At 40.7% G+C, this 16,486-nt stretch overlaps 1 protein-coding gene across 1 annotated transcript in view; it reads left to right on the top strand.

The window, feature by feature from the left end:
* The first annotated feature begins 12,268 nt into the window (after positions 1–12,268).
* Positions 12,269–16,486, top strand: part of LOC146324543 (voltage-dependent L-type calcium channel subunit alpha-1D-like) — a 21,330-nt gene continuing 17,112 nt past the window's right edge. Inside the window, 4 exon segments of the mRNA XM_084722026.1 lie at positions 12,269–12,323; positions 12,720–12,991; positions 14,113–14,213; positions 15,798–15,903. Coding sequence (XP_084578152.1) covers positions 12,269–12,323; positions 12,720–12,991; positions 14,113–14,213; positions 15,798–15,903 — 534 coding nt within the window.

Raw genomic sequence — 16,486 nt, 5'->3', positions numbered from 1 at the left:
GTTCATTTAGCTCAGTTAGCTCAGTTAGCCGTGCAGCTAGCTGACTCCACCTGTAGTTGTAGCTCAGAGCACCGGGGAGTGTTGGTGTTTCCACAGTCAGGAGGAGGCGTTTTAATGAAGCTAATGAAGTTTCATTTTAAGCTCTTAAAAAGAACTTTGATAGTGTGTTGATTCTGGAGCTTCCTGTGGACAACAGTGATCGTGTTTCCACTATCATAAACACAAAATATAATGTCAAAAATAAAATGATGTAAATAAAAAATCTCCTCCTGCTTCTTTTTAACTGGCTGATGAACAAACAACTGACTGTTACTCTGTGAAAATGTAAAGACAAACTGTTTGATGTAAGGAGGATTTGAGCTGCTGTCAGACAATAAGAAACACAAGTTTACTTCTGTAGGTCACATGGAGAAGTCAGGATTAAACTGAGACTCTTTCATGACTTGTTAAAACTTGTTGTGGCTTTAAGCTTTAAAGTTAAAAGGGCAGCTAGCTACACAGCTAACTGAGCTAACAGCAGCTACAGTTAGCAGCAGTTAGCGGTTGCTTTAGTAACAAGTAAAGTTCTCTGTCCACCAGGAAACTCACAGAGACGAGGCGGAGCAGCCGGAGGACATCAGATCAGATCAGATCACATTTTCTCCATAAAATTTGATCCAGTTTCACCAAATTGACTGAATAAAGTTTTAATATTGTGTTCGTGCACTCCACCTGTTTTTGGATCTATTTTTCAACTAGTGATCAATCTGGCAATAATTTTCTCACTAATCAAGACGTTGTTTGGTTCATAAAATGTCAGAAAATGTTGATCAAAGTCCAAACGTTAAACCATCACAGCTTCTCTGATGAAATATTCTGACACTGATTGATTAATTTTAATTTTAATATATTTTCACAGCTGAGATCAGAGTCTGAGGTGAGTCTGACTCTTATTTTAATATTTTCTATGCTGTTGTTATATAAAGTAGTGTGATGCACACAGTCGACATATTTCTTCATTTTCTTGCAGATATTTGATATGTTAGAATTCAGGAACTGAAGTTACTCTGCAGCTTCTTGCTGTTTCTGTTGAATTCTTGTGCAGGACGTCTGTCACTCAAATGATGAGAACACGACTTTTTTTGACAAACAATGAAGTCACTGCCTTTACAATCAATCTGAACAGATTTTACTGGATTAAATATAAATATATAGAATATTGAACAGGATGATTTCATGTTATAAAAGTTTCATATCAGTTAAATTAAAATAATTTTTCTCAGGTTTCATCATGAGGAGATATTTTCTGTATTTTTTAAATATTTTGTTTGTGTAATAAATCTTCCTGCAGTCACATTTTATTCTGTCTGCGCCTTTAATTCTCCAGCTGACCTCCCCTTTAACACACACACACACACACACACACACACACACACACACACACAGACACACACACACTCAGTTTTTTTCCCTCCTGTTTAATCCCCAATAGGGAGAGAGAGAGAGAGAGAGAGAGAGAGAGAGAGAGTCAGATTAGTGAAGTGAAGCAGAAAAAAGCAGCAGAATTTCTCTCCTCTCATCTTCTCATTCTGTCTCTGTTCACTTTTCTCCTCCGGCTGGATGGAAATCGATGAATCGATGAACTGATCGGCGGCAGTACAAGAAGAAGAACAGCAGTGTATCGATTATTGATCAGCGTGTGAGTGATCTGCGGCTGAAATGTGCAGAAGTTGAAGGGGCTCGTGAGTGAAGAGCTGATCAAAGTGCGGATCAATCGATCGATAAAGATGATTATTGGAGTTTGGAGTTGAGAGTGAAGAGCAGCAGCAGCGGAGATGTACGAGGACCGGAGCAAAAGTAAGAATTCACCTCTTCTGTCTGTTTCTGCTTACAGTCAGCTGCTTCACCTTCAATCTACAGATCAATCATCAATCAGAGAAAGTATCGATCCAATAGTCCGTTTCTCAACAACAGAGATTTCATCTGCAACATGCAACCTGCTTTTTTCTTCATCTGCTCAAAATAAACAGAATGAGGTGAAAACTAGAACTGCAACCATTAATCAGCTAATCAATTCACTGATCAAAAGAGAATTAGTTGCCGCGATTTATCGATTAAGAGAAGATGTTCCTTCATTAGTCTCACAGCTGGGAATGTTGCAGTTAGTGGAGGAAAAAAATATGAAGAAGTATCAACAAATAATAATAAAATACCTTCAGTGCATATAATAATAATGATAATGATAATAATAATAATGATAATAATAATCAATAAACGGTGTCAGCAGTTGGATTTACAGCACTGCACACAGGAAATAAACTTTAAATGATGAATAATTGTGATTCACTTAAATTAAGTCAATGATTCACCAACTGTTTTCATAATTAATTGATCAGTTTGAGTCATTAAAAAAAAGTCTGAATTCTCTGATTTCAGTTTCTTCAACGTGAATATTTTCTGGTTTCTTTCCTCTCTGACAGTAAAAACGAGACATTTGAGGACGTCGTCTTGGAGAAACTGCAAAGAGAATTTTCAACATTTTACTATCAACTAAACAATCAGCAGATTTATTAGAAATAATAAAAATAATCATTCGTTGCAGTTTGAGTGAAAACATGAAATGAGAAAATAAATCAGACAGAACATCAGATACAGACACTGTCCTCCATTTTCATAATAAATCAACAGAACACCTTCATTTCATTTTCATGTGTTTTATTTTGAAGGACGACAGATTTTAATCAACATGTCTGTAGCGTCAGTGTCGGTCTGTGAGTTTTTAAAGGTGCAGTCTGTAAGAATTGTGGTTTAAAGTTGAACTGAACGTTGAACAGTGGTGGACAAAGTACTCAACCCCAGTACTTGATTCAAAGTACAGATACTCCTGGTCAAATATTACTCAACTACAAGTGAAAGTCGCTCAGTCAAAAGTTAAAGTACTAGAGTTCTTGCTTTTAAAAATACTTAAGTATTCAAAAGTACATGTTTTTAAAAAATACTAAAGTATTCAAAAGTACAAATTACAAAGTACATTTTCTAATATCAATACATGCTGTATTGTTTTCACGATGCATTTACTGAACCTTGTAACTCTGTAAACCACCTGATGAAGCTGTGACCTGCTGTAGATCCTCTCTGATACACAAAGTGTGTAGAAACACCTTAAAAACTTCAACATAGAAACACAATCAGAAACAAAAAATACATTTTCTGATGTAACTGAATTAAAATCACATCATAAAATTAGATTGAAGATAAGTGTGAGGAGTTCAACAAGTCTGTTAAATAACTCAGATTTCTTTCTGTCTTCAGAGGCAGTATATATACATGAATTATGTCATCAAATCAATCCAACATTAAAAGCTACCTGGAATAATGAATAATTCTAGTAACATCTTGAGATTTAATTTTGTCTTTCTCCTGCCGTCACCATTACTGCTTTTTGTTTGAATGACAGAGGGACAGTTTGTTCTTGTTACAGACGCCTGGACGTGTTTCTGCTGTGACATCAGTCCCATTTGAGAGGAGCTCTGTGATTGGTTTCCTTCTGTGAGGAACACGTCATGTGACCAACTGCATTTTAGAAAAGAAAAAACACCAACAGCTGATTTCAAAGCTGCGCTTAGTGGAAAAGTAACAACAAGCTTCATAGAAATGTAGTGGAGTCAAAAGTACAATATTTGTCTTTGAAATGTAGCAAAAGTCTGAAGTTTACAAAAAAACAAATACTCAAGTAAAGTACAGATACTCAAAAAATGTACTTAAGTACAGTACTCAAGTAAATGTACTTCAGTACTGTCCACCACTGACGTTGAACAAATACTGACCCTCCTGACACATTATGATTTATAGATATTATGATTTTAATCAAATGTCAAGTCGTTGTGCAGCTCGTTTCAAAACATTGAAAAACGAACTGAAATGATCAACACAATGTGAAGAAATACCAAAGACAGACGTGGACTGAAGTTAGCACGCTAACAGCTAGCTCTGTCCCATCCTGTCAGAACCAAACCTCCGACCTGAAACACTCGATCACACGAGTCTGTTCATCACTCTAAAAATTAACTAGTAATGTAACCAAGTATCACAATGTTCAAGTAATGTAACTCTGTTACTTTTGGATTACCTCACTATAAAATATGGTGAAAGTGTTTAATGTAATATAATGTTTTTAGGACTTCAACTAGTGATTAATGATCTCAATTAATCAAATGTCAGAAAATCATGAAACTCAATTAATGAATTCTGTCTCATTCTTGTCAATTAAAATATCAGACATGTGAGAACAGATCAATCTGGCAATAAATATCCCACTAATCGATCAGTTGTTTGATCCAGAAAATGTTGATCAAAGTCTTCAAATGTCTCGTTTCATCAGTTTACTGTCAGAGAGGAAAGAAACCAGAAAATATTCACTGAAATCAGAGAATTTGGACTTTTAATTAAGAAATGACTTAGAATGATTAATCAATTATCAGAATAGATGCAGATGAATTTAATATCCAATTAATAATCAATAAATAGCTGCAGCTCCAAGTGTTTTATGTTGGAACAAGTTGCCTTTGATTTGAATGAATTATACAAACAAAAATCATAACTTTCTCACTTGTACTTGTTTTTAATGAACATGATCAGATGTGTACAGGAAGCTTGAAAACCCTCCCTTCTTTAAAATCTCTGATCTCTTTTGTAATATATGTTTAAAAAGAAGATAATAAACTGTGGTTAGAAATCTGATTCACTGTACTCTTTAACAAAAGAAAAAATACAGAGTTTACACTGAGACATATTCTTCATCCAGGCTCCTATTGGCTCCCTGTTTTTTTTTTTTTCCAGTTAAATCCTGTCAGACATTTTTCTTGCAGTTTGTTCATTTTGTTAAACTGTGATTCTTCTTTTTTTCCACGGAGGATCAGGAGGATTCAGTCCCAAAATAACGACCTTAGTTTTCCAGGGCAGCGATCACTTCATTCCAGAATGTTCTTATCTCAGTATTTTATCATCCTCCCTCAATTTTATTGCCATAAAATGCCGAACACATTGCAACATGCAGCGTAACTATTTTGTAGAAAAGCTGCCTTGAAATCAGACATTTTATGACGCAACAATCCCAAAAACATAAATTCAAAATCCTGCAGGGACTGATGAACGTCTGAGAAATCAACTTACAAAATATTTCACTACAAATCAAGGGTTAGAGAAAACTGCAGATTTATTATTATTATTATTATTATTATTTGCACACATATAAAACTGCAGAATGAAAGAAAAAAAACAAATAAATGTGTCAGAAGAGACGGACAAGGACCGTCCCTAATCAAAACATAATTTAAGAAAAACAAAAAATGACAATAAACACAAACGAGTAGAAAAAAAAACAAAAAACATAAACAATATGAAAAAAAAAAGAAAAAATATGAGAAGTTTGATTTTTATTTTCTTTCGTCTCATTAACGATGTGACGAGGCCTCAGGTTGGTCTTCGTGTTTGTCTTTGAGGATGACAGGAAGCGTCTCCTGAAAACGTCTGCTGGACGTCTCACGTCTGATCTGAATCAGTCAGTCAGATATCAGGTGTCGTCTTTCCTCTCGTCTCCTTGTCCCTCTGAGGGTGATGTCACTTCCTGTGTGACAGGTCGAATGGTGGACGTCCACGTCTTTATGTTCTGAGCTGCAGACTGAGCAGCTGTGTGAACAGTCCTGCAGACACACGTCCTCTTCCTCACCTCCTCAGTGAGACTGTTCAGTCTTAAATAGTGTTTTTAAGGCTGCAGCTGATCATTGTGTTCATTAATCTTGTCAATCGATCAATCAAACGTTGTTGTCTATTGAACATCACGTGAAAACGGGAGGAGCGACGTCCGTCCTGTTTCACGTTTGGATTTTTCAACAGGAGATCAATCTGATGATCAGAAAAACCCTCTGATGCAGCCTGATGTGTCTCTGAAGTCAAACACACCTGTGTGTGACCTCTGACCTCTGTGAAGGGGGCGGGGTCACCAGAGGTCCCCTCCTCCATCACTGAGAGAATTTAATCCTCCTGATCCTGACGGCGGATCAGACTTCCTGCTCTCTGAATTAAGATGGCCTCGGTGGACCCTCTGATAACGTTGTCATGGAAATGAGCATTAACACGCGTGACATCAGCGGTTACCGTGGCAGCAGAGCTAATCCGCCCTTTTTGTTCTGTCCATGAAATGAGGCTTATTTTAACGTTATCTCAACCCCAAAGGAACCTTTAAAGTGATTTTCACTGTGACGGGACGTCGTCTGTCCAACTGATCAGACGTTTTCAGCTCAGGAGACATTTGCCAAACGTGGACAGGCTGCAAAAATAACCTGAATCTGGTCTTTTTTTTCCCTTTTTATTTCAGTTTTAAGATGTCACAGTGTCCTTGAACGCACCAGCAGGGAGATTTCTTTGCAGTCTTATGACTGATGATGAGATAAACCTGAAACCTCCTGAACATCGACTGAAGTGGATTAACTCTGACAGGTTAAGAGAAATAAAAAAGATCAGGCTGAAAACTTTAGAACGCTTAGAAATAAAATTACATAATTCTTTTTCCACAACTTATTTTTATTAATGTCGACAGAAAATCAATGATGTGAACCTGAAAACTGTAAACTGGGCGTCCCACAAGGCTCCACTCTGGGCCCCTCACTCTTCTGATTATAAATATATATATATATATATATATATATATATATATATATATAAATATATATATATAAAAAAAAATTAATTATAAAGTAAAGCTAACTGAACATTGATTCTGTTTGAATAGTGAATATTTCTGTTGTAATTAAATGAAGATGATTTCTGTCTGAAGGGAAGGAAATCAAAAATCTGATAGAGGATTTAGAAAATATGCACAAAGTCCACAAAATGTTTTTGTTCTTTTGTGAATCACATACTTACTTAAATGTGCAGTAATATTTAGGTCAGTTTCATCAAAGAACACTGATGGAAAAATATTGTTTTTTACAAAAATGCAAGCAAAACTAAAATATATAAAAATGAACGCCTGAAACATAAACAAGGACTAATGCAACAAATAAAAACTAAGCAGCCGACAAATGGACTGATGAAATACTGTGTGTCCTCAAACAGCCCGAGCCTTTATTTATCTCCCAGCTGCAGGAGTTTCATCTGTTTGACGTGTATCTGTTCATATTTTACTTTGAAGCCTCCCTCTGGTCTGATTTGCTCTGTTCTGCACTTCCTGTGTCCATTTCAAATTAAAAGCCAACCACTGTTCATCTTCAAAACACTTCTGTCACCTCTGTGTCACTAATGGACTCGTTGCTGCCATGACTGTAGTGTTTTCTGCCCTCCAGCCACAAGGGGGCAGCAGAGAGTCCATTAAAAAACACGCTCTGTCTGTTGTTGCGAACAACAACCTGCTGAGATGGAGCTCGTTCGTTGGTGCTCTGCGTCGACGCGTTGCTGTTTCTGGATGTTACATACAAACAGTCACAGTAAATAAGAACACAACGTTATGAACACAAGAACCACTGAGCAAAGGACAAACGTAGAACAGTAAAAACAGTCAGGATCGCTTGGACTCAGGAGAACCGACTTGTTTTCTGTGTCAGGTCACACTTTTTTAAGCCAAACTATGATTTGTTCCTCCGTTCCGCCTTCTCAAATATCCTGCGTTGGTCACAGGAAAAGGAAGTATGGATCCATCCTGGGTGGAACCAATCACATTACGATCTTTTGAATACTAATAGGTGGAGTTACCATGTCCTCGCAATGACCATGTCTTCGCCCTGACCATGTCCTCGCCCTGACCATGTCCTCGCCATGGCCATGTCTTCGCCCTGACCATGTCCTCGCCCTGACCATGTCCTCGCCCTGACCATGTTCTCGCCCTGGCCATGTCCTCGCCCTGGCCATGTTCTCGCCCTGGCCATGTCCTCGCCCTGACCATGTCCTCGCAATGACCATGTCCTCGCCCTGACCATGTTCTCGCCCTGACCATGTTCTCGCCCTGACCATGTCCTCGCCCTGGCCATGTCCTCGCCCTGACCACAGCCATAGTTCAGACAGAGACAAAGAAGTCACTGTCTTACTTGGACAAACTGCACAAAGAGTCGAGTCTTTGGGGTGGGGGTCTTCTATCAGCTGATTGGACACAAACGTTCTTGAAGAACTCTTTCTTCTAAGAATCTTCAGATCAATACATGTGATAAAACCACTTAGACATAAATTCAGACTTCATGGAAACTTTAAATAGTGTTTTTTTAAACAGTGATGGAGGCTTGTTTACTTCCATCTCCAACGCAGACTTGTTTATAAACAGGCAAACAACTCCTGTAACCATGGTAACGGTAGGCATCAAAGATGATGGTCAAAATGTTTAGAAGATTTAAAATAAAAAATCTGTCTGTTAATAAACTTAAGAGATGAATCCTAAATCAACATAGAGTGCTGTAATATTTCACTTTAACACACTTCTGTGTAATACTAGTACTACTAGTACTACTAGTACTACTAGTACTACCACTACTACTACTACTAATAATAATAATAATAATAATAACAACAATAATAATAATTTAATAATAATAATAATAACAATAATAATAATAATAATAATAATAATAATAATAATAATAATAATAATAATAATTTAATAATAATAATAATGATAATAATAGTGTGAGACATGCTGACGTGCTGATCAGCCTCAGTTCTGCTGTGATTCTGAGCAGTGAAGAAGAAAAACTGCCCCAACATTCACTAAATGAACTGATGACCTTCCAGCTGGACCAGGCTGGAGGGCAGCGTGACACACACACAGACACACACACACACACACACACACGCACACACACACACACACACACACACACACACACACACAGTTAGAGACCGGGCAGTGAAAAGTAGAAAGTTAACAAGGCGGATGCAGGGTTGTGTGCAAGTGATGGGATGCCCCACTACACCCTCACACACACACACACACACACACACACACACACACACACACACACACACACACACATACACACACACACACACACACACACACGGTGTTGTCATGATGATGTGAGTTGACTCGGGGTAATTCGGGGATAATTAGTTGGTTCTTGTCGTCCTGCGGGTGAAGCAGCTCCTCCACAGGAAGAAACAACGTGACCCACAGTCATGTGACCTGCACCGGCCAAAACCTCAGCTTCCCATTGGACGAATGACAAACCTGCTGGGATGCTGCCAGCTCCAAGTTCAGTGAGAGGAAAGACTTTAAAGGAGCAGTTCCACTGTTCCTGATGAGAACGGTCCTGATTCCGGTTCTGGGTCAAATCTCAGTTTCAAGGAACCGAGCAGTTCTGCGAGGAACGACTGTGAGGAGTTTTTACTGAATGTACCACCTGACTGTTGTGCGTCATTTGGTGCGAGCAGGTTTAGTGGATATTTTACTGGTGCTTCTGAAGTGGCCAAAATCACCTGTGTCATCTACCTCATTTTCAACATGGCTGCTCAAAATATTCTGATATAATCTGAAATATTCTGAGTTTGTGTACCACCAGTTGTACTGGTACCACAGTTTGAGGATCTCGAGTCTCATGGCAGTAAATGTACAGTTTGCCCGTGAATAAACACTGCAGACAAAGTTCAGGAAGTCCTGCTGTCGTACTGCTCAGCTGATCTCTGATCTGTGGACCTCACTCTGCTCCACCCCAGTTTTCTGGATAAAATATGTTGTTCAAGTCTTTGTACTGGACAAATAAATACTTCAGCTGGTGCTTTTTGTTGTGTGAATGAAAAACTCATGTGACTCACTTGTAGTCGAGGCAGCAGGTTAGGATGGGGACCATAGTTTCATTTCCCATGTGTGGACGAAGTTTAGCAACACTAAATTTACCCTTCACTAAGCCCCGCCTCCAAATAGCAACTGTCCAGTCATAGGTTAGCAACTGTAACTAGGGCTGTCCAGCTTTCCATCTCTCTCCATGTTGAAGGTTTGCAGGAGGCTCTGAGAGGAGAGATACTCAGAGTTTCATGAGTTTACATGAAACACGAGCACACGTGTGGTTAATGGATTAAACTCTGTCTTCATCTGCTCTAACATGAGCTGCAAATGTTAGCATGTCTGGCTAACTAATGCTAGCTTTAACTTTCCCTCCAGTCAAACTTGTTAGATCCACTGCATCATTTGTTCTGTGGGGGTTTGAGGAGGAGGATGTGGACTGATGAAGAATAGTCAGTCGATGACAATGTGTCTCTCTCTCTGGCTCGCTGTCTCAGGTCTAAGCCGGGTTAGCTTAGCCTCAGTCTGTTAGCATTAATGTTATATCATGTACGCAGCTGTTAGCTAACTTTACATAAACACTTTGACAGGGTTCTTGTTTTAAAACGTGTCAGATGGAAACATTAAAACATCAGCTGGAGACTCTCAGCTGACTCAAGTCACGTTAGCATTAGCATTAGCTTACATCAACAGCTGCACTTATGAAATTTACTTGTGAGTCTTTATTTTAGAAAATCCACCGTCATCAGCTGGAAATGAGAATCTGCTTTGGTTTAATTTCTCTAAAGAATCACAGACCTCATGTTTCATCAGTTAGTCCCAGTTTCATGTTAAATCTGCTGCTGTTATCACTGTAAACTGCATGAATACAGTGACAGAATGGAAACTTTGATGGGTGTAGTGACAGTAACCACGGAGGGCGGGGCTTAGTGAAGGGTCAATTACTCACATTGCTCAACTGTCAATAATCTGCATTATGACATCAAATCACAAAATAATAAAACAATGAAACAATAAAAGTAGGACGTCGCTGTGGACGACTCGGTTCGTTCAAACCACAGAACTGCTGCTGTCGACAAAACTAAACTGATGAGTCGAACAAAGTAACAGTGAACAAATCTTCAGTTCAGAGACGCCTTTTACTGTCCACCATTATATCATAATAAAAAACAACAGCTGGACACAGCAGCAAGGCATTCTGGGAAACAGGAAATCTAGGAAATCACCAAACAGACTGAGAGAGAGAGAGAGAGAGAGAGAGAGAGAGGGAGAGAGAGTGAGGGAGAGAGAGAGAGAGAGAGAGAGGGAGAGAGAGAGAGGGAGGGAGAGAGAGAGAGAGAGAGGGAGAGAGAGAGGGAGAGAGAGAGAGGGAGGGAGAGAGAGAGAGAGAGAGAGAGAGAGGGAGAGAGAGAGAGGGAGGGAGAGAGAGAGAGAGGGAGAGAGAGAGAGGGGTGGGGGGGTGGGAGAGCAGATCATCATGTAATCTCACTCTGTGTGTGTTCAGGGTCCTCAGGTACTAACACATAAATTACGGCCCAGATCACACACACACACACACACACACACACACACACACACACACACACACACACACACACACACACACAGATCTAGGTCACAGCTGTTCACTACAATATTTCTGTTTCCTCTGGAATCGGTCACCTCTTTTCTCCTCTTCCTCTCTTCTCCTCTTCCTCTCTTCTCCTCTTCCTCTCTTCTCCTCTTCCTCTGGATTGTGGAGGCCGGTGTGAACACATCAGGATTACAGCCTGAGGCTTTATGAAGGACTTGGTCACAAGTTTGGCTGCAGCATTTTGGGCCAGTTGTAGGAATTTATGGATGTTTTGCTCAGGCAGGTGAAAATGACACAGAAATGCAGAAGTAAAGAAATAAATGCACTTACAACCCCGATTACAAAAAAGTTGGGACACTGTAAAACATAAATTAAACCAGAATGCAATTATTTGCATTTGCAAAATTAGTTTGTAGTAAATCTGCAGTCATTGTGTTTCATGTTTCTCTCTGTGATCCATCATCTTTTCTTCTGACACTCAGTCAGTGTTTGTGAACTGAGACACTAACTGTTGAAGTTTTAAAGGTCAATTCTGTCTCATTCTTTCTTGATATTCGTCTTCAGCTGATCAACAGTCCACAGTCTCTGTTGTCCTATTTTGTCCTTCATGATGCACCACACATTTTCAATGGGAGACACGTCTGGACTGCAGGTCCAGGTCAGTCTAGGACCTGAACTCTTTTACTATGAAGACACGCTGTTGGAACACGTCCACAACGTGTCTCAGAATCGTCTCTCTGAAATAATCAGGGACGTCTCTGAAGAAGACGTCAGTGATGGCAGCATGTGTCTCTCCAACACCTGTATGAACCTGTCAGCATTAATGGGACCTTCACAGTTACCCATGATGCACTGGGCACTGACTCAGAACAATATGAAATAAGATGAAGATTATGTGAAAGATGAAAATTACATTACAAAACAAATATTACGTAAAACGCGTAACAAGAACCATGGACCAATGGAGGGGTGGCTATAATGTGACAGGGACTGGAGGAGGTTTCCATGGTAACATCTGTGAACTGTTGCGAAGTAGAGGGTGTTCACTTTATCGTTTATCTTTCCAACAGAGACAACAGCAGAGAGAAATTTGTTGACTCTGAGGAAACTGGGACAGCAGGTGACAAGTGTTACAGGAATGAAATGATTCTAGAGCTGCTGCAGTTATTCAGAACATTAAATTCTAAAAATGGTTTCACAGACACTTCAGAAATGACAAGAGGTGAGGTGGTGTGTTTTTGGTGAGATGTCACAAGACAAAAACACTGTTTAAATATATAACAATGTCTCATTTTTTGCAGTGAAGTAAAAAGTACATTTGTCTCTGAGATGTTTGATTTTCAGAAAATATTAAATATAATTCAAAAGGCTGAAGGTGATGAAATCTTCTCTGTCTGTCTGCAGGTTCTGGGCGTAATGGCTACACCAAAGCAGTGGATGGGGAGGAGGGAGGAGGTGAAGGTGAGGAAGAGGAGGAGGAGGGAGGAGAGGGGGATGGAGGAGGAGGAGGAGGAGGAGGAGAAGGAGGAGGAGGAGAGGAGAGGGATGCAGAGTGGGATGAAGAGCTGGACGGAGAGAACGAGGGAGGAGTGAGGATGACGAGGACTGACACGCTTCACTCGACCACAAGTTCAACTGGAACACAGAGGAGGAGAGGACAACACGCTAAGAAACAGGTGAGACAACACGCCAAGAGACAGGTGAGACAACACGCCAAGAGACAGGTGAGACAACACGCCAAGAGACAGGTGAGACAACACGCCAAGAGACAGGTGAGACAACACGCTAAGAAACAGGTGAGACAACACGCCAAGAGACAGGTGAGACAACAGGCTAAGAGACAGGTGAGACAACACGCCAAGAGACAGGTGAGACAAGACGCTAAGAGACAGGTGAGACAACAGGCTAAGAGACATGAAAGACAACACGCTGAGAGACAGGTGAGACAACACGCCAAGAGACAGGTGAGACAACACGCTAAGAAACAGGTGAGACAACACGCCAAGAGACAGGTGAGACAACACGCCAAGAGACAGGTGAGACAACACGCTAAGAAACAGGTGAGACAACACGCCAAGAGACAGGTGAGACAACACACCAAGAGACATGAGAGACAACACGCTAAGAAACAGGTGAGACAACACGCTAAGAGACAGGTGAGACAACAGGCTAAGAGACAGGTGAGACAACACGCCAAGAGACAGGTGAGACAACACGCTAAGAGACAGGTGAGACAACACGCTAAGAGACAGGTGAGACAAAATGCTAAGAGACAGGTGAGACAACACGCTAAGAGACATGAAAGACAACACGCTGAGAGACAGGTGAGACAACACACCAAGAGACAGGTGAGACAACAGGCTAAGAGACAGGTGAGACAACAGGCTAAGAGACAGGTGAGACGATACCTGACTGTTTTTCTTTTCAAATGTTTGACCAGACAAAATGTTTTGAGAACGAGGACCAACTGATGAGTTTCATGAATGTGTCTGTATGAACTCCAGTAAAGACCAGCACAGAGCAGCTAACGTTAGCTTAAACTCTAATATAGCAGTCTTCATTCTTCAGGTTCCTCCCTGACAGGTGATGTACCTGAATGTTACCTGTAAACCTACAAAACAAGCAAATTTGCAACATTAGTAATGGATATGCTAACTCCTGGTCTTGGAAATAATATTCATTTGCTACCTTTGGTGGTAGGCTAGTTAATGCTAACATCATGCTAACATTAGCAGCTGATGGTGATGATGATGATGATGATGATGATGATGATGAAGGTGTGACTCTTCCTCCTCAGGTCCAGGGCAGTAATCAGGTCCAGCGAGCTCCCCGGGCGTTATTCTGTCTGAAACTCAACAATCCAATCAGACGAGCCGCTCTCTCTATTGTTGAATGGAAGTATCCTTTACTCTGACCAATCAGAGGGCAGCTTTATACCAGTTCACTTGCTTTTCTTTACTAATGGGCAGTTAGAGTCATTAGTTAAATTATCTGCATGTGCGGGGAGGAAACATGAATTTGTGCACGATGTAACTAAAAATAACAATGTTGACATTTGAACTTTTTCTGTCTGCACGGTGAGAAGCTCCATGATCACAGCTGATCAGAATTACAGAAATGTGGATAATATTAATTATCTGTGGAGACCATATTTCAGTGTTTGCAGGCTAGCTAGCTAATTAGCTGCTCAGCTTTAACACACTAAATGGTATATAAATGTATGATGTCACTGTGATCTGGTTAGATGCTGGTGTGGTTGTTGGTGTAAGTGTGTCACTTTTTAACCGTGTGTTCACAGAGACAACCAGCTGCTTTCACACACTTGTTGATTTACTCTGTGTGTTACTTGAGGACAGTGATGCACAGGTGAGCTCTGACTTCATGAATCACTCACCTGCAGCTGCACCCCACCGTCTCTGTGGGCTCTGTTACCTTTTGAATGATGTTGAGCTGAACAAGCTGCTCAGGTGATTCTTTTTTTTTTTTTTGATTCATGCGGTAATGTCACTGCAGCAAATCAAACTGTGGTTCTAAACTTGACAGGACAGAAGAAACTCTGCAGAAGAAACAGGATTAAATAGTCAAAGTGCTGCTGTGCCTCGTGTGTAAATGCACACACAGCGTCTCACCTGTTACTTTCTCACCTGTAACTCATCCAATATTAATCAGAATGTGAATATTTGTGGCTGTAGTCTGCACATCGAGGCCACATCAGAGAACTCAGACTGTATAGAAGTTCAGGATGTAAACATGGAGACACTGACGGAGGTCAATGTTTGGTTCCGTGTCAACTTCTGAAGTGGAACTGATCTGTCGCTGTGCAACACGATGACACGTCGTACAGATGTGACCATTAACTTGTCTTCAAACACTTTCTGCCATTGTTGTTGCTGCTAACGTACCGACTGATGACCATTCATTTCTGATCATGTGGACAGACAGACGCTCCAAACAGATACAGAGGCAGCCATCATGAGAACATAAAAACAACTGTATCTCCAGCTTGACTGTTCCTCTGACCAGTAACAGACTCTCTGTACGTCACAGGTGGCTGTTCTACAGTGGAACAGCAGGCTTCCTGCAGCCAACAGACAGGACACGCCCCTCCAACCACCTGAGACCAAAGTTCTGATATTTTCCCAAAGATAATTTTTCTTCCTTTTAATAATCAAAAGCTGTGAACTAGTTAGCGACTAACTGGTGAAAATGAATGCAGCTTTTCACAGAGTGAAAAAGAATCAGATATTTGTTCTGAGTTGTTGGTGGAAACTAAAAGAGGATGAACACTGGACGTTCGTCATGTGATCAGAAACATTAAAAACATTGACTGAGTGTGTTTATATGTGAACTCATATAATGATTCAGTAAGAGGAAAGTTTACCTCCGACACGTCTGGACTCTGGAATCATCACATATGTGAGATTATTTATTAACAGTTTGTGTAGTTTTGTCCCTGCTGAGCTTCCTTAACCTGTCTCTCAGACCGTTTGATATCTTCATCCTGTTAGCCATTTTTGCTAACTGTGTCGCGCTGGGAGTTTCTAAACCGTTTCCTGAAGACGACTCCAACTCCACCAACCACGACCTGGTGAGATCAACTACACAACAACACGACGACTCGACGACACGACAACATGACACCATGATGACATGATGACTCCATGACATGACGACACGACGACTCGACGACACGACAACATGACGACTCGATACGATGACTCAATGACACGACAACATGACACCATGATGACATGATGACTCCATGACATGATGACACGACGACTTGACGACACGACAACATGACAACATGATGACATGATGACTCCATGACATGACGACACGACAACATGACAACATGATGACATGATGACTCCATGACATGACGACACGACGACTCGACGACACGACAACATGACAACATGATGACTTGATGACTCCATGACATGACGACACGACGACTCGACGACACGACAACACGACGACTAGACTACATGACGACACACCGACTCGACGACACGATGACTCGACTACTCAACTACACGACGACTCAACGACACGACGACACGACGACTCAACGACTCGACTACACGACGACTCGACGACACAACAACTCGACGACACGACGACTCATCGACTCGACTACACGACGACTCAACTACACGACGACACAA

The sequence above is a fragment of the Lutjanus erythropterus genome, chromosome 6, assembly GCF_056507025.1.
Source record: "Lutjanus erythropterus isolate fLutEry1 chromosome 6, fLutEry1.hap2, whole genome shotgun sequence".
In the NCBI taxonomy this organism is placed as follows: domain Eukaryota; kingdom Metazoa; phylum Chordata; class Actinopteri; order Lutjaniformes; family Lutjanidae; genus Lutjanus; species Lutjanus erythropterus.
The sequence above is the reverse complement of the archived record's forward strand: the minus strand, read 5'-3'. Positions and strand labels throughout refer to the sequence as shown.